Genomic DNA, 22,733 nt, shown 5'->3' with positions numbered 1-22,733 from the left:
AAAAAAAAAAAAAAAAAAAAAAAAAAAAAAAAAAAAAAAAAAAAAAACCCTATTAGTAAAAGTGAAGAGCGAAGACAATATGATACTTGGTTTTTGGTTTTTAACTTTCATACTATCTATAGGAAAAAAAAATTCTTCTTATAACCCATTGAGTAAGGAGAAGCTAAAGCTAGCAACATCTCATTTTCTTGTAGCCCATTGAGATATTTTATCTTGGGACTCTTAGAGCTTTTGGAACATTAGATGCATATATACAGGTAATAATATCTCAAATTGCATTAGTATACTATTGTTTTTTTTTGTTTCATTTTTTTGAAAACTACACGTTTAATACTTGTATCGTTTGTTTTTGTCCGTTTGTCATTCCCTATTTTTTTGAGCGTATTGTTCATCGTTTTTATCTGTTTAAAACCCGTACCATACGTTTCTGTTTTTTTTTCCGTTCCTATTTTAACTAACAGTGATCCGGATCATTTCCTAAGCATTGATCTATTTGGTTGATTGAACAGGTGTCTTTGTTCTAGTTAGTAAAAGCACAACCAATGCATCAATATTTGAAGTCTAAGGGTGTCAATTTCGAGCCGAATTAATCAAATCGAATTGAATTAATTTGGTTCAAATTCAGTTTGAGTATATGAATATGGACCTTGGTTCGGCTTGGTTTCAGTTTAGAGTGTAAGAACGGTCAGTTCGAATCGAAACCGAACAAATGAAAAAATCCTAATATCATTAAGAGAGATTTTTTAGGTGATAAGTGTTTTCTGTAATTTATCATCACATATTTACATGTTAAAGACAATTTTGGAGTTGACAATGACCATAAGGCCCATAACTTGAATACATTATGGCTTTTGGTCTATCATAGTCATAGTTCAAAAGTGAAATCGTTTTCATAATCGAATTAAAATCGAGGTACAAAATCGAATTAAAATTACATATCATAACTAAATTAGAACCTAAACGAAATCGATCCTAATTGAATCAGCTTGAATATTTAAATACGAAATTGAGTCGATTCTCGATTCAGTTCTAGTCTATCATATCATCATTCGAAACCAAATCAAAATCGAAACAAATACCTAAAACCAAACCGATTGACACCTTAACTTGAACACGTGTCGCCCAAATAATTATGGATGTGAATCGGGTAATCAATACTCGAGTGGATCCCGATCCTATTTTGGGTGCGGGGTGACTGGGTGGGGAGATATTTTGGTCAGTTTAAATGTCAACTTCATTAATCTTATTTTATATCCTCTTTCCTTCCATGCCGTTTAAAACTAAAGGTTCGGTTAGGGTGTCAGTCAGTGTTCCCTTCAATGCCATTTAAAACTAAAGGTACCTTTAGAGTTGTCAATCAGTGGGTTTGGATCCATTTTGTTTGATTTTATCGGTTTTGGTGTGAGAAATAAGTGAGCCCAACGTTATCCAATAAAGGACATTGGTTTCAGTTTTCCTGTCGGTGTGTTATTGGGTTAACTTTGAGAACCACTTGCAGGGCCATAGTCACAACTTTGTCTCATACTCTTAATTTTCTTTTGTAATGAAAAGATGGTGCTATGTGGTAATGATCATAGTCTTCAGGATAAATACTCGTATTGTAAGCAGTGCTTCTGCAGGATCAATGAATTATAATAGAGTATGTCAATACTTGAATCCACAATCAGTCGACTTGAACAGTGATAAATTAAGGGTATTTTCACCACTAGGCTACCAACCCTAGTGATTTATGTTACTCATACTCGTCATCAGCAATAGAGGAAGGGTTTCCTTGTGTTTTATCATAGAAGTCTACTTTGGCATTCATTAAAATTTGGGGAAAGTACTGAAAATAGAGATGAGATGAAATGGGATGGAACCAGGGATTGGAGTTTACTTTAGCATCCTTTTAAAATTTGGGTAAAGTATTAGAAATAGAGATGAAACGGGATCGAATCAGGGATTGGAATTTACTTTAGCATCCTTTAAAATTTGGGAAAAGTATTAAAAACAGGGATGAAATGGGATGAAAACAGGGAATGGCATCAAGAAGCTATTAAATTTTTAAATTTTAGAAGTCGCATGGGCAACTCCCATGGAGAGACCTTTTGTGTAATTTGGGAAACATAATAATTGAGTATAGGTTATCAGTAGTTTTAAAACTTGGAGTTTGTTTTCAAAGAAAAAAAAAATCTCACTTGAAATATAACATGAAGCTATTTAAATAGATTGATGTTGTTTTTATCCGGTTTGATCTATTGTGTTGGGGTATTTCATTTTTCATCTTGGTTCAATTTGATTCAGGATCATACTATCCCAGTCCAAAACATGATCCGATAAGGCATACTGATTTTGTTTTGGTTTGGTTTCGATCGATTTCAATCTGCCTAACTAGTTCGGTCCAGTTTTGATACCCCTAAGTACGTTTATATTTTTTTTCCATATTAACATGGCATGATTTTATTTTAATTGAATACAGAAGGAAACTTTGGTTTTGAATAGTGTAGGTTTAGCTGATATTTTATCCCTTATTATATGTCAATTATCTTCCATTGTCCGTGATGAAATTATTAAATAACATGAAGGGGTTGCCCATGCTCTACCCTAAACAATCTCATGAATCATGCCTCTCTAGCCATGAACAGATAGATTTGGGTAAGCAATTTGCAAGGCACCAAGAACTAGAATAAAATTGTATGTTACAATTTTTTTCTACACGTCGTATTTTAAAGTTTCAATATTTGAATTACCTTTTATATTTATAGGTAGTTTAGAGACTTGCTTATACATTAGTAGGCATGTCTCCTTATAGAGATGTATCCTTACATATGGACATCTTTTTTTTTTGGGTAAAGAAATAAATTAAACAATAAAAGGAGAACTAGTTACAATGCGAGGGAAAGAAATCCTAGAAAGATTGGCAAGTAAAAACAGGAAAAAAAAAATTTTTTTTTGGGGGGGTTGGGGGGGGGGGGGAGATCCTATACAAAGGACAGAGGGAGTTGGAACTATAAGAATATAAGAAGCCAAAGCTTCAACTACGACATTAGCTTGACGATAAGTATGCTTGAACCACCAACACCTCTATATGTGGGCATCCTTTAGATACATATCTCTACACATAAAGAGGTCTCTATACAAGTATACAATGAACATCCAAGGACAAGGGGTGCATGCCAAAGATGAGGACATTAACCATACCAAAGGTATACCTCTTTGTGAGGACATGAGGACATAAATCTTAGAACCAAATCCTCTCCAATGAACATCCAATGACTAGGGGTGTTTGCCTATGTACTACAAGCTATCCGATGCACTTTGGAGCACTAGAGAGGATCCTGGCCCTATACCCACTTATTATGAGGAAATGAACTCATTCCGACAGGTGTATCTAATGAGTTATCTTTCTTTATTGTGAGGATTTTGTGTTATGTGGTGAGTACAACCATTGGGTCCCTATGTGGCCTAATTTTATTTATTTATTTATTTATTTATTTTTGGTAAAGGCCTAACTGTTTGAATGCATATCAACTAGAGGGCTTCCGTAGAAGTACAAAACTTGGTATAGTAAATCCCTTACAAGACATGTTGCAAGGACGTTTTGCACCATAAAGGGCAATTACATTATAAAGGAAAGTAGCATTGACATGACTCAGGTCTGTCTTGTTCATTTTCTTACAACATTGGTGGTGTGACATTGGAGACCATTCATACGCTTGGGGTTTCTTACTACTCATCTTGTAGGAGTTTCTTATTCTCTTTGTAATCTTTATTTTATTACTACACATGAGCATGCAAAACCTATTTCTCGTTTTAGAATCTATTTTTTCTATTACTTATCAAACTATTTATATTTCTAACCCCATAAATTGTTCTCCGAAAGAGTTTATCCAAAATTGAAATCAAGCCAATGAAAGCCTTGTCGGAAAGTTGGTATCTTGTGTTCCAAGAAACATCAATCAATACAAGCACAACACAACATTGATCTATGATTAAAAGCATTTGATCTTGCAATCAATAGATGCTTTTGATTATCTTATCATAGTTTGGGCACTAACATTATGGCAATGATTCAATTCAAAGGTCTAACAATGCTAAAACATAATGGTTGAATTGTATTCTCTCAATTAAAGTCTTTTCAAAGCTTCTCATGGTCCAATTTTAAATTAAATTGTATCATATTCATGATGTTTGTTGTGATTTAGACTGAAAATAAATGATGAAAATCCAAACCAAAGAATTAAAATTTTAAAAAGCATTGTGATTGAACCATTTGTCCAATTTTAATCCTATAGGTCCTCATGGATCGATTTAGAATAAATTTTAGTAGTGGGTTCGCCATGATTTAAAGTACTACATAAACAAACATGGCATAAATCAAAGGTTTAAGACCATAGAAATATGATAGTTGAACTTTGAATCTTTTAATAGATGGAGAAACTCATGTCAATTTGGTCATTTTGTCACTATCTGTGCATAGTCTTACATCCAGATATCTCAAATACCTTGAACACGATGAACCTTAAGTGCAAGGCTACGTAAAGCTGGTGAGGTCTCTTAACACAGATCCTATACTGATGGGAGTCTCATGCATTATGTACCCTTTTTTTATATATATTATTATATTGGGAAAATGATTTAAAGGTAAAGTCTTCTAACCAACCTAGTCTATTTAAGCAACTTCCAAAATCTATCATGTGGCAAATCTATTGATAATTCAATGAACATGTTTATTGGCCGATTTGATTAAAATTGCACATCTGTTAAGAGGATGAGTGTTGCTAGGTGGTTATGATACTTAATTCTAATAGATAATAAACATGATGGGCTACCAACGAGGTTGGTAGCCTAGTGAAAGGAAACTTTTGCTCCATCACCGCTCAAGTTGACTGTTTATGGATTCGAGTCAACACTTGCCACTATAACTCATTGGTCCTACAAAAGCAATGTTTGCCATATGGGGGCTTCGACTTTGAGACTATGATCACTACCATGGAACATCTCTAAAAAAGCTTCCATGATGGGCAATAGTTACCAAGAGGAGAGAATTAAGGAAAAAAGATTTTTACTTTGGATACGAATGCACATATTACATCCCTTTCGTGAGTGTGACCATGAGTCGCTTGAGTGTAGCAGATTTGATGAAGAACAAGAAGCAAGAGAAAATTATCAGAGTAAAGGCAGCATCATCATTCATGTCTATGGAACAATCAGGAAGTAAGTACGTTGGCCTCTTCCCTATGAATGCATGACTGAACAGTGGATGGTTTTATAATGCCCTCATGTGAAAATCTATTAATTTGGTTAGTTTCAATTCTATCCAATTTTCTCTCATGGAAAGTTATTGAAATCTCAACTTAGTTAACTCTATAAAGATTTCAAATTAACTACTAGAGAGATACGAGGATAAAATCTTGACATAACAAGTCATACAATACAGATCAAGGTTTTAAATCTCGAGATCCATCAAGGTCAATAGCAATCTGAATTGCCCTAGATTGGATCATATCAATCGGTTTATCCTTGTTTTTTAATAATAAAAAAAAATCTATTGCTATTTTACACTTATACCTTATCAGTGGATCAATTGAATCCAAGTTTTAAAACCGGTCCAAATAGGACCTAAAACTTGAAACATGGCTAAAAAAGTTGTATTGCGCACCCAAAAATATCAGTTCGACTTGGAGAACAATCCACCTGGTACATACGATGCTTGTTGAGAATGGTCTGTGAAAAGTTTCATGTTTTATAAATATTACGTTAAGATAAGGGTCTTGTTTTGTATCACAAGGTATAGATGACCAAAAACATAAAGTTGCCGCCAACCATTCGCAGGGATAGGTGGTTCCATGGTACAGAGGGCCTCAAACCCACCTAATCGGCAAAGTCTCAGCTCCAAAAAGAACAAGGAAAGTGCCTCAAAAGTGAATTCATGGGGACAAAATTACATAATCACCAATAGCTTCTATTACAGCAAAAACGTTATTCTTGTAGTTTGTGAAATATTATACTTATATTCACTATTGCAACATGTTAGTTATAGTGTTAGTTATAGGTTCAAAACTTGAAAACAACCTCTTTTGCAAAGCAAATAACAAAGTTGCGTACACTTGCCCCTCCCAAACCCTACAATAACAGGAGCCTCATGCACTGGGTTGCTCTTTTTTTTTTTTAAATATATATATATTCACATTAACTACTTGTTGTGCTTGTGAAAATGAGAACTGATCAATGAGATGATATGAGTCTAAGACATTTTTTTTTTTTAATTATTGAAAAGTGCTGATAAACTCTAGATCACTACCGTGTGTTAAGTTGTTAACTCCTAGATGTTCCCGAATAGATTTTCTTTTAGTGAAAACGTTCCCTAATAGAGAGCATAAATACAAAATAGATAAAAGTACTTGCCTACTTACATGTCTCTACGTAAATATAGACAAACGTAAAAAATCATGCTACCTTGCCCAGATACTTTCACACAACCTCTCATTTGCCTGTATGCTGGTACAATGACCACACAGACAGGATTCTCTTGCCAATAGAAAATATAATTGTTAAGGACCAAGTTTTTATGTGGCTTTCAACCAATGGTTGGGGGTGAGGCAGAAATGTAATTACACATCCTTTTATCTCCCCCATCCAACAGTTGAAGGTACAACCATGTACATACATAATCATGCATTAAATCTTTGTTTCATTATGGAAAAAGGCTGGACATTGGTAGATGGAAGCTGTGTCACTCTCTTTTTTTTTTCTCTACCCTTTGGAAATGACCCAAGCCCCCCACATTCCAATCCTCCTAACAAAAAAAAGAAAAATAGTTGAACCAATAGCTCCAAGAAAACTAGCAGCCTGCCCAATCCTCCCGCTTGAAGTATACTGGGGTAGGCAAGGTTCCTTCGGACAGGTCCTGGACTGGTCCAACAACAAAAACTCAGGCTCAGATCGGCCACTCGGGCTTTGCTAATCACGACAAGCGAACATGACCATCTCTAGTCAAAAAAGCAGCAAAAGGCCCCAACTCGCGGGGGAGATTGCTCATGCATGACGCAACATAAAGTCTCCTTATCCCCCATTCCATTTCGTGAGCCTCCTGGCTTCCTATCCAGCGGAAGATAAGAAACCAAAAGCTTCACCTGCTTCACTTGCAGCTCAAATTCAAAAAGACAACATTACCTTTGCTTTGCACTTTTGGTGGTGAATGGCATGTAGCTTTGGGGAATCCAACCCACCGTATCATATCAGGTCCCTCTGAATCTTTCAAATATTTTGTCCTGTCGATCAAAACTTGAGCGTATGGCTAAGAGGGCTCAAGAGAATCCTGCACAAATTGATCATAATTTTCAGTTTGACTTCAAGGACAACGATAGAAATCAACAAGCATGGTAGCCTAGAGAAAAAAACTCCTAGGGGGTAGCAAAGTTGGCAAGGGGCCTTTGCCTTAAGAAGCATTGTGAGAGTGGAATAATCCCAAAGTTGGATCCACTCACTTTACTTTCAATGAAAATTGAATGATTCTCATTCAACTTCAGTATGACCCGATTTATACGGTTGTAGGGTCAGTATGAACTCACAAGACTAGTCTGGCCTAGATATCCATAGTTAACCAAAAAAAAAAAAAAAATAGCCTTGAAAAAGAGAGATTTAAGACTCATAAAACTGTTATCAGCTCTCAATCATAAACATGAGGGAGTTCCTATATCCAAAGATATTCTATTCATGATGGAGCAATATTGCTCTATCTCCTTTTTCTGCTGGTGCCAATAACTGCTTCGTCTTATACCATTGATATGAGCCACAGATACGTTATCAGATCAGGCAAAAGGCATGTAAAAAAGCATATATGTATCCGTCACCTCTTTATATGGCGGTGTTGCATGATTCTTTTCAAATGGTAACGTATCTGCTTATCCAATGACTTGACAAATCTCTTTTTGAGGATCCTTTCCCTTCCTTTCTTCCATTAGATCCCACCAGTTAGAATTTCTTCTCCTTTTTATTTTTCCAATATGCCCTACTGTTCAAGGATTCTCTCCAAAATATGGACCAGGTTGAAGTGGACTTTCCATCCTCCTAAAAAGTCGGGGATTCGTGCTTCCATAAACAATTTAAGAAAATGAAATTTTGCTGCTACCATTGTTGCAGCAGCTTTCTTGCTACCTGGGGTTGAAGCCAAAGAAATGGGAATTCAAAAGGGTATTTTAGAAAAATACTAAAACCTATAACGGTATTTGTGAACCAAGAGAAAGTGAATTATTCCATTTCTTAGGCTCACACCCAGTAGTAAGAAGTTCTTGCTGTTAGGATTTTTTTATGAGCTTAACTGATACCGATTGATCCATTGAGCCCAAGCAATTATAGACTCACTCTGATTAGGAAACTCCTAGCTCTTTTCATTGTGAAAGTGGAATAAGTTTTGGGAATTCTATTATAAATAGAATACTGACAGTCCCTGCAGCCATTACTTAATGCCTTATTGGTTTTGTGAGCACAGCTTTCTCATAAGAGCGAAAATCTCAGTAGAAGAACTCCACTTGCGTAATTCGTCGTTGTCATCTTCATGGGAGTAATGTTTAACCACATGGGACAGAGGTTTATGATCTATGCTCATGAGGCTTCTAAACTTACACAGGTACTTCTCTATTCTCATTTATGGTTCATGTCATGAATGTCACATTGATTATTATAGATATGATAAATCTATATGGTTATGTATTTTAAGATCTATGAAGGGAGTACTTTATTGATCTTGGTTTAGAGACTATACCCATGGTTAAATATCTTTTATGATTCTTGTATTCTAATACTATAGGGTTATTCATATGTTTAATATGGTAAAGAATCTCCGACACTTGCAACCAGGTAGCAGCAATGTAAAGGTTTAATACCTAAAACATGTTATGAATATGCTCTTTCAATCACACTAAATAAAAGAATGCAGGCACATTGATGCAGATTAATTACCAAAATAGGCTTGTTTTATTAGGAATAAGCCTAGGGTTGGATTCCATACATGTTAGGCCGTTGATCTCATGTGTTTTGAATGTAATAGACCACTTTTATGGGTCTAAAAGAGGGGCTCTAAGATTGAGTACGGGATTACTAATTAGTTTCCATTTTCATTAGTTTCCTTTTTAATTGGGCTTGATTTGAGTTATATTTGTTTCCTTAAGAGTCAAGTTATTAATTGAGTCAAGCCATTAGTAGTTAGTTTCCTTTTTCAACTAGTTTCTAATTTCAGTTTTTAGTAATTATTGTATTAGGAGAATATTTGGTTTCCTTTTTGAGGACCCCTCTATTTTGTAATTCCCTCCCCCATTAACATTATAAGTAAAGAAGAGGAGGCTCCTAAAAGCCTAGAATGATTTTGATAAAAAGTAATGATTGTTGCTATTGTCTTCTTCATGAAGAGTTGTCTTGTGTTTGATCGAAGCTGAAGGAATTGGTGTTTGATCCAATTGACTCTTTGCGGCGTGAAGTCCAAGAGGTCTCTTCAACTATTATTTCTTTCTTTTCAAAGTTAATTGCAAGGTTCTTCAAACCAGGTAAGGGATCTGAACTGCTTTTGATTTCTGGTTCTGAAAATCTCAAGTTTCTCTCCTGCTGCCCCTGTACTGTTCTGAAGATCCAGCCATCCGATGGCTCTCTGTTTTTGATCGAGTGTTAAGATCATATAGAGGGGAACTCAACCTTAATTTGAGGCTCATCAGACCAAGGAATCTGCAGTTATGGGATTTCTCCCTATTCTGGTCGATCCTAATTTCTGCCCAGATTTGCGAATCGATTTCTGTTGGGTGTTGCTAATTGGTTGCTGATACTATTCCTCACTGATTTGACTTCATTAGTTGATGATTTCAGTCCTATATTCCCTGTTGTTTATTCAGTTATAGAGTTTCTGAAACTGGGATCGATTGGATTGGTTTGACTCTTGCTGTTGTGTTAGACTTTGGTTCATGGATTACAGTTGTTTGTGAATCCAATTGAACTACTTTCAGTCCCTGGTTTAGTTCTAAAAGGTTGCTGCTGGTTTGACCTCATTAGTACTGCCATATTGAAGTCGATAGCCTGCTAGACCTTCTTATATTATTTTGATTTTCTGTTATATTGTTGGGTTGGTTATGGTTGTTCTTAGATTAAAAGATCTCGAAACTGAGACTTGGTTAGACCCCTATCCTAGTCTACATTACACATTCACTTTTAATATCATCAGGAGTCGTCTTGTGTATAACCCAACTTCAACTTGTAAGGAAGGACCACTAAGAGATGATAAGAGCCTCCAAAGCTCTTGAGAGTGAGAGGAGAGGAATCCCTTGGCATTGCTGTCTAGTAGAAATAGATATGAGGTGATAAAGATTCTTCACATTGACAGGGCCGGACGGACGGTGTATCCCAAGGCCCACTTCTATATTTTAGATTCCTAACACTGTTGCAGCCCTTGCTGGAGTCATTTTCATCAAATGATCATCCACTCATCGCCTCAACCCAAACCATAGAAAAAGTAGAGGGAAAAAATAAGAGCATGAGAACAATATCTCAAACCGAAGACCGTTAAAGCAACCTGTCCAAGGGGTTAGCTCACACAATATCAAACAGTAACATGTTCCAAACTCCAGTGGGAAAGCTTCAACTGATGAAAGAGATGGGAGGTTCTCCATGTAATTCCAACCTAATGAACTGGGTGACAGATTAGTTTAAGATATTTGAATATGGGTAGTTAGCCAGTTAGGGGAAAAACCCCACTTCAACAAATTAAGGTTAAAGTTTTCAGTTTTCTGTTTTTTTTTTTTTTTTTTTCAATTGATGGTAGTTGCAGATAAACCAGAAATTCTACTTGTAGAACAGGGCTGGGATGGGTCCTAGGGTGAGGTTAGCCGACGCAACTTGCAGCATAAAGTCATAATGGGAATGCAGAATTCAGATAATCTGTCAAGTGGAAATCTGGTTTTCCTTTATGGTTTCCCCTTCTTATCTCAATAGATATTTAGTCAAGCACAGGAGCCAAGTCCATTCTTGATTGAGACACTTGTTAACTCAGAAATTATGAGGTACTTACTTTTTGTCTTCTTTATTGTGTATTATTCAGTCACAAGTCACCACTAAACGCCAGGTGCTGCACAAGAAGTAGAAGTATATCAGATGGGCTTCACTAATGTAATTAATTTCGCTTGATAAACAAGTGCTTCTGGCAATAAGACCATATGGAGCTAAGAATTGATCCAATCTGAAAGAAGGCAATTAAACAATAGAATGCTCTCAAATATAGTGTGAAGGTCTCTTGATAGCTAACAGAAAAAGATGAAAAGTTAAGGACCCTAGAAGATCAACCCACGTGGACCAAAAGGATATTGTTTCAGTTTGGCCAATAAAAGAGAGCAAAGATGGCAATGCATTGGGCAGATTGGATTGCCCATCACAACCAAGCGGCCCTGAACTTGAAAGATGTACATTTCAACATTTGTGCAACGAGGACAGCAAAACAATCACATGGGCCCAACGGATTCAACCCGTGAGCACACCGAAATGAAGCAAATTCCAAATAGCTTTTCTTTTGTTCCTCTTGGGGAAAGGAGAAGCTTAACTACGGCTCTAAACGGTTAGGCTTATAATTCTTAAACGAGTTAAAAACACTAAAAAAAATTAAACTCATCACCTTTCTACGTGGCTTGTTAAGGAACACTAACTTGAACTATCAGCTTCAGCTAGAATGCGTGTCTTCCCTTACCTAATATCCGGTTCTAAAGGGATGTCAAGCAGTTGAGTACAAGAACTGCATCTTGGCACTGTTTTACATCATCCCTAAGTAATATTAGGGAGAAATAAATGCTACCCGTCTGCCTTCTCTACGCCCAGATACAACAACCTGTTTTCAAGTACTGCAAAAAAACACACTTCCCCCTTCCCCTCACGGAAGACAGGGCGCTGTGTCTGGCGGAGGGACAACGCTAGCTGCAATCCACAAGTGACACTAGATTTTCTAATGTTACAAGAAGACTAGTATGCAGCATAATGTTCTAAGGCAATAAGCAGCTATAACAAACAGCCATTTGATTCCTATTCTTCAATACACATCATTATCTTTAATAGCTGCTGAAATTCATTGTGGCAGCTTTCAGATAAGATCCCCCTTGAAAGCAAGTTGAATAATGAAACCCTGTCCAAGTTCTGGTGGGGATAATGGAAAAGTCCTCTAGTACTGGGAATTCAAAGCATCAGAGACGATACCACAGTTGCTTTAGGACTTGTCATTTCCGATACCCAACATGTATGAACTGACAGGATCCCACTAGTAAAGGATACACCTGACCTGTTGAACCATTCTCCGAGTAAAAACATAAACCATCATTGTACGGACACAACCAGCCAGCTAGAAACCTTTGGAATGTTGTTCAGATTAAAACAATGAAGCAGAAACTACTCTGATGCATAAGATCTCCCGTAATTTGGAAAAGGGCTGAAGAGAAGTCCTGTGTCATTTCCAGCCACACGGCTCCACACAGCACTAGATGAAGGAAATGGGCCTGGGGTACACTCGTGAACGTTGGCTACTATGTAAGATACAAACAAAGGGGGACAACAGAAACAAGGATCAATAACTAGCCTAGCTGGACTTGCCATTTCTTGGCTCCTTCACTTCTCAATCCCTGTCGGTATGCTCATCCTAAAAGGGTCAGAACCCATTTAACGGCTGCGCCATACGATTCCCATTACTAAACAACATGGCTTCGTTGCTAAGTTGGCATACTTAACAGCAAGCAATAGCTCTTTTAGAAATGATAGGTTTTTATTATTTCAGTATCCAAGAATGTGAATTTACCTTGTTTTGCAAGTATATGGGTTCTTCATCTGGCTTATCTTCCCTTTATAATGCCTTTTCTGGTATGAAAATGAAATCCCAGAGGCTAATAACTTGTCAAGAAAAACGTATTTAATTGTGGCTGATCTTGGTCTTAAGAAAGGAAAAGGGCTTACCCCCCCCCCCCCCCCTTTGAAGGAAAAAAGCAGAGAAAAAACTGTCCTTAGATGCTGATTCTTTGATCCTCTTGCTATTCCTTGTCCTGCACACACCCCATTATCTGGTGTGTGGTTCATGAGGAGATTATTCATTAAATATTCCATACCTTGGCAAATTTTATTCGCCAACTGGCACCACATCAACACTCGCCTCTCCTCTAGTTTATAAAGAGCACGCATGGCCATCTCTTTGCTCATCGTCCCTTCACTAGTGCCTTCTTCTCCCTCCTTCCCAGTGTCCTGAGGGGTTACACTACTCTTCCTTCTCTGTCTTGCCCATCTATTTCCTCTCCCCCCCCCCCCAACCCACATCAACCCACTTCAATTGAACTTAGAACGGACATAAAAAATCAAAGAATTACCTCAACTGTGGTTGTTGTAGAGTAATTGTTCAATCACCTTGCCTACTACCTTTAGTCCTGAAACCAAATCTGAACAGAGCAAATGGCTACCAGCTCCCTTTCCTCTCGCAGCTCTGGCTCTACTTGGACTTCCAAGCAAAACAAGTTGTTTGAGAAGGCATTGGCCGTCTATGACAAGGACACACCTGACCGCTGGCATAATATTGCCAGGGCAGTAGGTGGGAAAACAGTGGAGGAAGTGAAGAGACATTATGAGATCCTCGTAGAGGACCTCAAGCATATCGAGTCCGGCCAAGTTCCCTTTCCCAATTACAAGACAACTGGAGGGAGCAGCAGCAGAGGCAACAACTACATTGGTGACGAAGAGGAGAGGTAGTATACTAGCCACCTTCTTAAGTTTTAGCCCACTAGTATGTTAGCTTTTGAGGATGAGTTCTATCCAAGTCCCTAACATGGTATACAAACAGAGTTTCTTTTGCTTTCATGTTGGACACAATCCATACCCAACTGAGCTTCTTAATCATGTCCATGCCCAAATAGCCAAGTCTACTGGAGATCTAATCCTGCTCCTGAATTATATGTTCTAGCTATATTCTAAGACTCTTTACTTCAATATAAGAAATCAACTGAGTGCTCTCTACTGGGAATTTACCAGCATTGTCTGTGAATTCGGTTTTCCTAAGTGTGGTTGAATGTAGCATTGTTTTATACGCATATATTTTGGGTTTCCTGTTGGCTAAGGCTGATTTATGCATGTCTATTGTGCAGGCTGAAGTATTTGAAGCTCCACTGAACCTAAATCCGTTGCAATAAGGATCCATAACACTGCTACTTTTAGGCAGACGTAGTAATAGAGGATCACCACCAGTGATTCTTCTTCATTTTCCTTTTACTCAGTACTTCTTCTTCTTCTTCTTCTTCTTCTTTCTCCTTTCCAAGAGTAATCAATGTCCTCTCAACCATTTAAATGTAAGGAAAAATATAACCCTATAAGACTTCGTTTCCTATTTTGCTATTTCCTCTTCTGTAAACGCTGTAATGGATTCTCGAATATAAAGATGCAAGCAATTTCTACAATCCAACACGCAAAACTTACATGGAAATGACTTTTGAAATCTAAGAAATGCAGATCGAATAAAGCTAACAGTAAACGAATTATGTTGCTAGATAAGTAAAAGAAGCTCATTAAATCTATCTAGGTTTTGAAGATCTCTAACCTCGATTGAGAATAGCTTAGTCTCCAACCATCCACAAGAAAGGAAATCTGAAAACCTCGAACTTAGATAACAATCAAAGGCGAACTAAGGAAAGAAATCTGAAATCTGAAGTCTGAAATCATCATCTCTTTTCGTAGTTACTGAGCGGGAGAGAGAATCCGAGAACTATAAAAACGGTATTTAAGAAGAAGAGGCGGGAAATTTTCTTTTTGAAAAAATAGAAACGGAGTCGATCCGTGATTAGATTGAGTTCGATATTGGAATATATTGGACAATTCCAATATGAATCGGCTTAGATTTCTCAGCTACATTCATCCCAACCAGGGGAGCATTAGATAATGGCCCACTGATCAGACCCATATGTGGACCATATCCCAAAATCTAATGGCCCAGAATTAGCAAACAAATCAAATTGACCGTTCAAATTTGCGGGAAAGATTATGATTCGAGACCAAATAGAGGCGCTTGGGGCCTGGACTGTAAACAAATATTAAAAGCATGAATGCATGTTGCGCAATGTGTTTGGTTGCAAAAGAAATTATAAAGGAAGTGATTTCTTCTTTTTTAATATAAATCATGATTGTGAGGATGGATCTCGGTGCAATGATAAGGTTATTATACTCTGAACAAATGATAGTAAATTAGTCTTTTTATGAAGTGGGAGTAAAATTGTGTACATTATGCCCCCCAAACCCTGTAGTGGATACACCTTTTATTATTCATTATGATTGTATTATTTATCATGATTGGAGGCTCGTTTGAACATGGGGAAAAGCAGGCCAACGAGTCCTTCCATTCGAGATGTTGGCACACTAATCGGATCAAAAGCCCAACCGATTTGAATCAGTCGACCCAGCAACTACCCTTGAAAGAGTGCATAATAGTTCATTGATCGAGTGCTCTTGTGCCAAATATGAATGGGGCTAAGTGATATGCTGAAGCTGTGGGATGTAAAAATGCATCGGTAGAGGAGTGTTCCACCTTAGAATGAAGTAAGGGTGTTAATCGGTTCGGTTTTGATTAAACGGTGCAGATCGGTTCAGTTCACATTTATTTGACTAAAATCATAACCGCACCATTTACTAAACGGTTTCACGATTTCTAAACAGTGTCGGTTTCACGGTTTGAAAAGGTTTCGATTTCGATTTATTCCATATGGTTTGTAAAAAAGTTCACAATCGGTTTGTTATAACTTGCAACCATCTCTAAACTAAAGATCATAAGCTTATCAAAAAATAATTGGCAACCACAAATAAGATATTCTATATTAACGATGGTATGTCTTAATTTGATAATTTAGTGCTATTTCTTTGCATGGTCATTCTCAAACATTTAGAATTAATATCATACAACATCCAAATCCAGCCTATTATTGCCCCTTCTTTATTTAATTGTTATATGGATTAATCGAATCAGTTTAAATGGTTTAAACGATTCGGTTTAAATAGTTTTAATTCGGTTTGAAACCAATGGGTTTCGCGAGTAAAACCGACCCAACCCGTTTAGCTAATCGGCCTGAAACTTGAAACCATAACCGCACCATTTACTAAACGGTTTTACAGTTTTAGTGTAAGCAAATCGATTTGGTTTCGATAAACGGTTTCGATTACAAATTCACATCCTTAGAATGAAGCACTTGTGCGAGCAGGTGTGGATAAAGTGGAAGCAAATTTCTTACCATGTGTAACAATTGATGCTTTTTAAATGTAATTTATATTACTTTATAAATCCAAAAGATTTAGATGATCATGTGGAGTATTGATCTTAAAACTTCTTCTTTCAGGTTTGAAATTTTCAATTTTCTTTTATTTTCCTTGCAATCAAACACAATCAAAAAAAAAATTAAAAATGAAATTATATCTATCGAAGAGTTTAAGCATTTAGATTGTTCCTATATCACATCAGAGCCCATAATTCATGTTTTTTTTTTTTTCATTCACAAGCCTATTTTCAAGATTCCATCAAGTTAGTCCATTTCTTAAAATAATAATAATAAAAAAAAATTTTAAAGAGTAAAATGCAGTTTTATTCCTAAACATATGACAAGTGTTGAAATCCTAACTCAAAATCTATAGGTCTTTTTCTTTTTTTACTATGAAATCTTTAGGTCTTTCATACTTATATATTCTTTATGAGTTATCACCGCCAGTATTAAACCCTCCAATAATGCATGAATCAATACACTCTACGATTATCTACTGTAAGATCAAACACTAAGAAACACGAATAATAAAGAGACAATAGATCTGTACGATACAGATATTTAACGAGATTCACAAATTAGGGTGGTGTGCTACGTCCTCGGATGAAGAAGAAGATGATTCACTATGCAGAAGAGAAATTACACCCTAGCAGCGGCGACGAAAAACTCGCCCTGAAACCCTAGCTCGAAAAACCCAAAAAAATACAATGACTTTCTCAACAAGCAACGGTACAATATATATACTCCAAATCGCGGGTCGATCCATAGGGTCGTAGTCGATCTGATCGAACCATACCCAACCCCTCTTCTTCTATCACAGATCTCAGAAAATTTCTCATTCGGATCGCCACCAAAATATATCGAATCGGGTCAATCTTCAAAACAGGTAAAGAATTCGAGACAAACTTAACAAATCTACCATGGCTAAGATAAATGAATCAATCTTCGTGTCAATCTATAAGTGAAAAGAAAACCGTGCAACTTTTTACCTAACGGATTATCATGACAATATAATTCCTTGTACCCATGATTCGAGTAAACGGAATTGATAATCAAATCGGGCTTCATGGATTTCGATTCATTTGGAATTTACTTGAAACCAAAATGAATAAAAAAAAAAATCAAAATTCTTTTATGGAACTCGTTAAAGTGCATTATGCTATAATAATTCTTCACTCATACCACACCTCGTAAATAGAATGTCTGAAGGATAATCATTTCCACTCTAATGATAGAAAGAATAAAGGGTTTAGTCAAAACAAAAAAGAATCGGGGGACCATCATAAAGTCTTTCACACCACGTTTTAGTGTGCTGAACTGCTGATCAGTGCTCGTATCGGTTTACTAAAAAAAAGAAAAAAAATCAGTGCTCGTATCCAAGCATGGTTTGAGGTATCAGAGTATCAGATATGGCCAGTATCAGCACAAGCAGATCTGGTATAAGTGGAACGGTATAAATCATGGATTAAACTGTCAAAAATCCTTTTTTTTTTTTTTTTTTTTCTGGTAAAACTGTTTGATCTGAATTGAATCTGTTCCAAGGCTTTTGGCTTTTTCGGTAGAAGGTTTCCAAAACAACCGATCCCAATTCAATACCATGCACTTAAACCATGTATCCAAGGTAAGGTTATCTTAGGGCACTGCCCTCACAGGCCTTTATCTATATGGGGCTAGGCTCACATACCTTACCAAAAAAAAGTACATTTTTGAAAAACAAGTTGTGAAATATAGGACTAAAATTTTCTTCCTCTATCATGGGAATTTGGCACCACCATTATCAAAAGGGTGGATCATTTCGACTTTGTTAATAAAGAGTTGGAGTGTAATGATAATCCAGGAATCTAATCATATAATCATTTCATTAGTGAAGAATTCCTTCTCAATAGGTGAAGAAAATTTTTTGTCGAACTAGAATGCCCTCATAAATTTCGACACTTACTTTTGCATTTTGAATGAAGTTGAAGCATTAGCACCAACAAAAGCTAGTTTGGTAGCCAATAATGCATACTTAGAAGAGATTTGAGTCAAAAGGGATTGCAAACTACAATACCCCCACCCCATGGAAATACGGGAATTTATTTTTCCAGTTTTGCCACGTAAAAAAGTGATATGACGAACCCTACCATTGGATAACTAGGGAATGATCTAAAAATGTCGTGTCAATATTCAGCATCAAATTCAACCATTTACCATTCCATCTAATAGTTTACCCTCTTCTGTATGTCCTTGCATTCTCACGATAGTTTCATGCACCCTTTTGTAGTTCTAAGATTTTCATTTCCGTGTTTTGCCATTTGACAAACTCAGATTGGTCTTCATGTGGCATCTGAACAAAGGACTTCGGTATATGCATGTCCACAAACTTTCAGCCTCATCTGACCTGCCAATTTAGGTGCCACTAAGAAGTTTTTTTGACTTAATATTCAAATAGTTCTCAACTATGTCAACTCCCAACCATGGGGTCTATAATTCACCAAAAATTAAAACTGTATTGGAAAGAGAAGGCATCTGCTGTAATTTTGGAATAGGTGTTGCAAAATATACTAAACATCCAGACTCCAGAGGCCAGAGTTCAACACATCTATGAGCTAGACACTTCAATGTGCTAGCAGGCCATTATTATGAAGTAATTCTCATGTTCTTTTATCAAAACAGAAAACTGATAACAAGATGTATATATTTATATTCCTTGGATCAGAAAAGGATGTCAAATATTCTAGTCGGCTACGGTTGTCCGAAGGGGCAGAGTACTTTCAACTTCTTTTTGTTCTGAACTCCTTTCTGCAACAATCTTTGACATTCCAAACATCTGAAATGCAACCAGATCTATCTCATCTTAGAGGCACAAACATACAGGGAAAAGAAAGGTTTAGCATGTCAGATTTTTCTTCCCTAGTAGCAAGTTACTAACCTTTTGAATAGTCTTCTTAAAACAAGTGGCGTGTTCATCCACAGATGCACTAATGAACTCATCAATATGATCCTTTATATCTTCCAAGAAAGTCGCATCGTCAGACTTCTTTTTTCGACAAGAAGTTATGGGTGGGGAAGTAGCTGAAGGAGGCTGCTGTCGTTCAAACTGAGCTTTCTGGGAGTCCATTCCTGAAAAAACCTGTCACAGACATTATCTTCTTATTGGTGATTTAATACAAAATCAGATAAATTCATATCGGCGGCATACCTATCCCTCTCCCAATTCATATACTATATACAGAAAACAAGAAAAATTACAGATTAGTAGACTCTTATACATTGAAGACGTGTTCAAGATATGCATAAACAATGTTAGATCAAACACCAAGAAATACGAAAATAAATAGACAAAAGATCCGCATGACACAAATTTAACGAGGTTCACACACCAGTGTGGTGTGCTACGTCCTCGGGCGAAGAAGAAGATGTTTTAATATGCAGAAGAGAGATTACACCCAAGCATCGACGAGAAAACTTGCACTGAAACCCTAGCTCGACAAACCCCCAAAATACAATGACTTTCTCAACAAGACAACAATATATTATATATACTCCAAGTCGCGGGTCGACCCATCGGGTCACAGTCGATCCGGTCGAACCATACAGTGGGGGCACCCTCATACGAGATCAATGATGGGCTCCAGGCTTGGGCCTATTGGCCCAACCACTCTACTTCCATCACAGATCTCAGAAAACTTCTCATTCGGGTTGCCACCAAAATATGTCGGAGCGGGTCAATCTTCAAAACGGGTCAAGAATTCGAGACAAACTTAACAAACAGTGATTTCAAAATCTGGTGTCTTGAATCTGAGAGTTCAGACCATAACAACTCAAGATGCCGACCTATTTCTTGAGTTGTTTCAGTTACTTTTTGCAGTGCCAAAATGAATGTCATGGAAAGGTGGCTGGACATTCCGACGAACTTATTTGAACCCAAGTGAACCTCTCAGTCAGAGCAGCTAACAGTGATTCTAGCAAACCGAATTTATGATGCATCTTCATGGCTAACAAGTAATGCAGTGGCACGGTGCATAGAAAAAATAAAATGAAGTTTACTGAACTAAGCTAAAGACTGTAGACAGCAGAATACAGATATCCATTTATGGTTATAAACTTATGACATGTTCAAGGATCCAGGCCAGTTGCCATAGCCAACAATAAGATATATGACTCAAGAGTTACATGATGCAACATGTGTGCAAGTGGGAGAGTGGAGGGTTTTGGGTTGCTACAGTTACTGTAAGTGCAATATCTGATGGCAAGTGAAACTTACTACCTGTTATACAAAACATAGATACAACTATTTATGATGATATATTATGTACCATCCCATTGGTTGTGGTTAACAATACTTTCCTTCTACATAAGGCATAGTATGACATAAGACCTTACAACCAATTTTAAAGATGCATAAGACGGGTGTGGTCAAGGTAGTGAATTATCAATTACAATTGGTTTATATGAACTCATCAAGGATCAAATTAAGCCCTTATTTGTTTGCACTTATCATGGATGATTTAACAAGATACATTCAAGATGAGGTTCCTTGGTGTCTGCTCTTTGTTAATGATATTGTTTTGGTGGATGAGACAAAAGCAAGGATTAACAGCAAGTTGGAGTTATGGAGACAACAATGGAATCAAAAGGTTTAAAGATGGGTAGAACGAAGACAGAGTATACGGTGTGTAACTTCAGTTACATTAGGATGGATATGAGATGGTGAAAATTTATGAGAGAGAGATTTCGCAAAGTGATTATTAACTTAGTGTAGCAGAGATGAGGATGTTGAGATGGATGAGGGGCAAAAATAGGAAGGATAAAACAAGTAATGATCTTATTAGACCTGATAAGGGAATAGCTCCGATATATGATAAGTTATGATAAAGTGGTTTGCGGTGGCATAGCATGAGGCCTTTGGATGCTCTAGTACGGAAGAGTGATTTGATTCAGATTGAAAGAATTAAAAGAGCTAGTGGCAGATCTAAAATGACCTTAGGAGAAATGATGAGGAAAGACATGCATAGCTTAGGCCTTGTCTCAAGTATGACCTCGAATAGAGCTGATTAGAGGGCAATGATCCAAATAGTCGACCATATTTTGTTGGGATAAGTCTGAGTTGTTGTTTTATATGAAACACAACTCATGCCCATTGATATGTAAAGTTTGTAGCGAGCATGTAATTCCATTACCGACAAAGACTTAACTAAAGTAAGGGGATTGAAGAATTTCAGCGAAGGAAGCATTTCAAAAAATTTATCTCTTTAAATGATTCCACCTCTTTCAGTCTCAGATTCTATTTGTCATGTTCCTGGGAATGCCAAGAAAATGGATGCAGCATGCCAAATTAGGAATTCCAACAGTACTAGAGCAGACTTATTGCAAAGTAAATCAAAAAGAAAAAGAAAACTAGTCAGATCGGTCTCACATCCAACGAAGCATTTCCAGTTTCAAAGGTTATCCAAAAAGACACTATCACATTTTAGATACGGACTAATTCTCGCATATAGGTGAGGCATCAATACAGCGAAAAGGGTTTAAAATTTGATGGAACTCTCTTGTTTTATAGTATAGTGACACTGTGATACAAGCACAAGTAAAATATAATCTTCCACATGAAGGCAGCAGATTATTGGTTGAGCCAAGAACAATTTAAGACCAATTTGCAACAGCTTCATATTGTTCCCTAAGCTATTTAACTGTGTTATAAAATAGAATTCTTTTTCTTTTTCTCCACCCTCCTCCCCTTTAAAGACAATCTTTAACCATTGACAGTTGCATTCGGTGAGAAACACAAGATACTAAGAATTAGCCATATACAATAGGTTTATGTGCCAAAAGATACACACAAATCGACCGAATTGGCTCCTTCCACAGCCTTAATTCTACTTTTTGTCCTGCACATGAAATTCTGGATAGTTGCTCGTAACAAAACCTTTATTATGATACTTCAATGGGCATTATCATCATCTTCCCCTCTATTTCTCTCTGCAACAGCCCTTTATGGCTTTGCACCCCATCACCCAAATCTTAACATGTCCCAACTAAAACACTCTCGTGTTTAAAGGGGTGGAGAGGGACGGAGAGCAACAGAGTTTGCTATATTTTTCTCTATAGATTGCAGCTAATTTCGATCCTCTGAAATGAAAAATAGGTAAAATCTTCAAGAAAGGATAGTTATTAGATTGTTAAATTGATCAAACACCTAAAAATTGATAAACCCTGAATTGGAAAAACAATTAGATGATATAGCCAAACAGACAAGAACAAGTAAACCTGATCTGACAACTCATTACGAGTGGGAAGATAGCAAACCGACTCACCTCGCTGGCTGAAGATGAAGAAGAACAAAAACGAAAGAGGTATCGCCCACTAATGCCCTTTCCCGTACCTTCTATGGCTTATAAGTTTCCTGACGATACTGGTCCTGGGCCTCCTGGCCTGGCTATCTGAGTAACTGAGTTGACCGGTTCGACCAATCGTCCCGATCCG

General features: G+C 37.0%; 1 protein-coding gene and 2 long non-coding RNA genes across 4 annotated transcripts; 1 reads left to right on the top strand and 2 right to left on the bottom strand.

Annotated features, from left to right (window-relative positions):
• Positions 1-6,439: 6,439 nt before the first annotated feature.
• LOC122083309 lies at positions 6,440-14,819 on the bottom strand. 2 transcript variants are annotated; one of them, XR_006141620.1, is made up of 4 exons: positions 14,570-14,819; positions 11,033-11,089; positions 7,156-7,300; positions 6,440-7,080 (listed from the first exon to the last, which is right to left on the bottom strand). It is a non-coding gene; the product is annotated as an uncharacterized LOC122083309 (long non-coding RNA). The 2 variants fall into 2 exon arrangements; XR_006141619.1 differs by having other exon boundaries at positions 6,440-7,300; positions 14,570-14,817.
• Positions 13,050-14,429, top strand: LOC122083308 (protein RADIALIS-like 3). Its single transcript, XM_042651064.1, has 2 exons — positions 13,050-13,724; positions 14,121-14,429. Exons 1-2 carry the CDS (start codon positions 13,435-13,437, stop codon positions 14,143-14,145), a joined length of 315 nt encoding a protein of 104 aa, XP_042506998.1. The 5' UTR covers positions 13,050-13,434; the 3' UTR covers positions 14,146-14,429.
• Positions 14,820-18,762: 3,943 nt separating the features above from the next.
• Positions 18,763-22,707, bottom strand: LOC122084205. Its single transcript, XR_006141847.1, has 3 exons — positions 22,565-22,707; positions 19,183-19,383; positions 18,763-19,080 (listed from the first exon to the last, which is right to left on the bottom strand). It is a non-coding gene; the product is annotated as an uncharacterized LOC122084205 (long non-coding RNA).
• Positions 22,708-22,733: the final 26 nt, after the last annotated feature.

This window comes from Macadamia integrifolia, chromosome 7 (genome assembly GCF_013358625.1).
Source record: "Macadamia integrifolia cultivar HAES 741 chromosome 7, SCU_Mint_v3, whole genome shotgun sequence".
In the NCBI taxonomy this organism is placed as follows: Eukaryota; Viridiplantae; Streptophyta; class Magnoliopsida; order Proteales; family Proteaceae; genus Macadamia; species Macadamia integrifolia.
The sequence above is the reverse complement of the archived record's forward strand: the minus strand, read 5'-3'. Positions and strand labels throughout refer to the sequence as shown.

What these genes read in the sequence shown, in the direction of transcription:
- LOC122083308 (XM_042651064.1), top strand. Translation starts at nt 13,435, where the DNA reads ATGGCTACCAGCTCCCTTTCCTCTCGCAGCTCTGGCTCTACTTGGACT. An exon ending in ATTGGTGACGAAGAGGAGAG is followed by an intron (nt 13,725 to 14,120) that starts GTAGTATACTAG and finishes TCTATTGTGCAG; the next exon opens with GCTGAAGTATTTGAAGCTCC.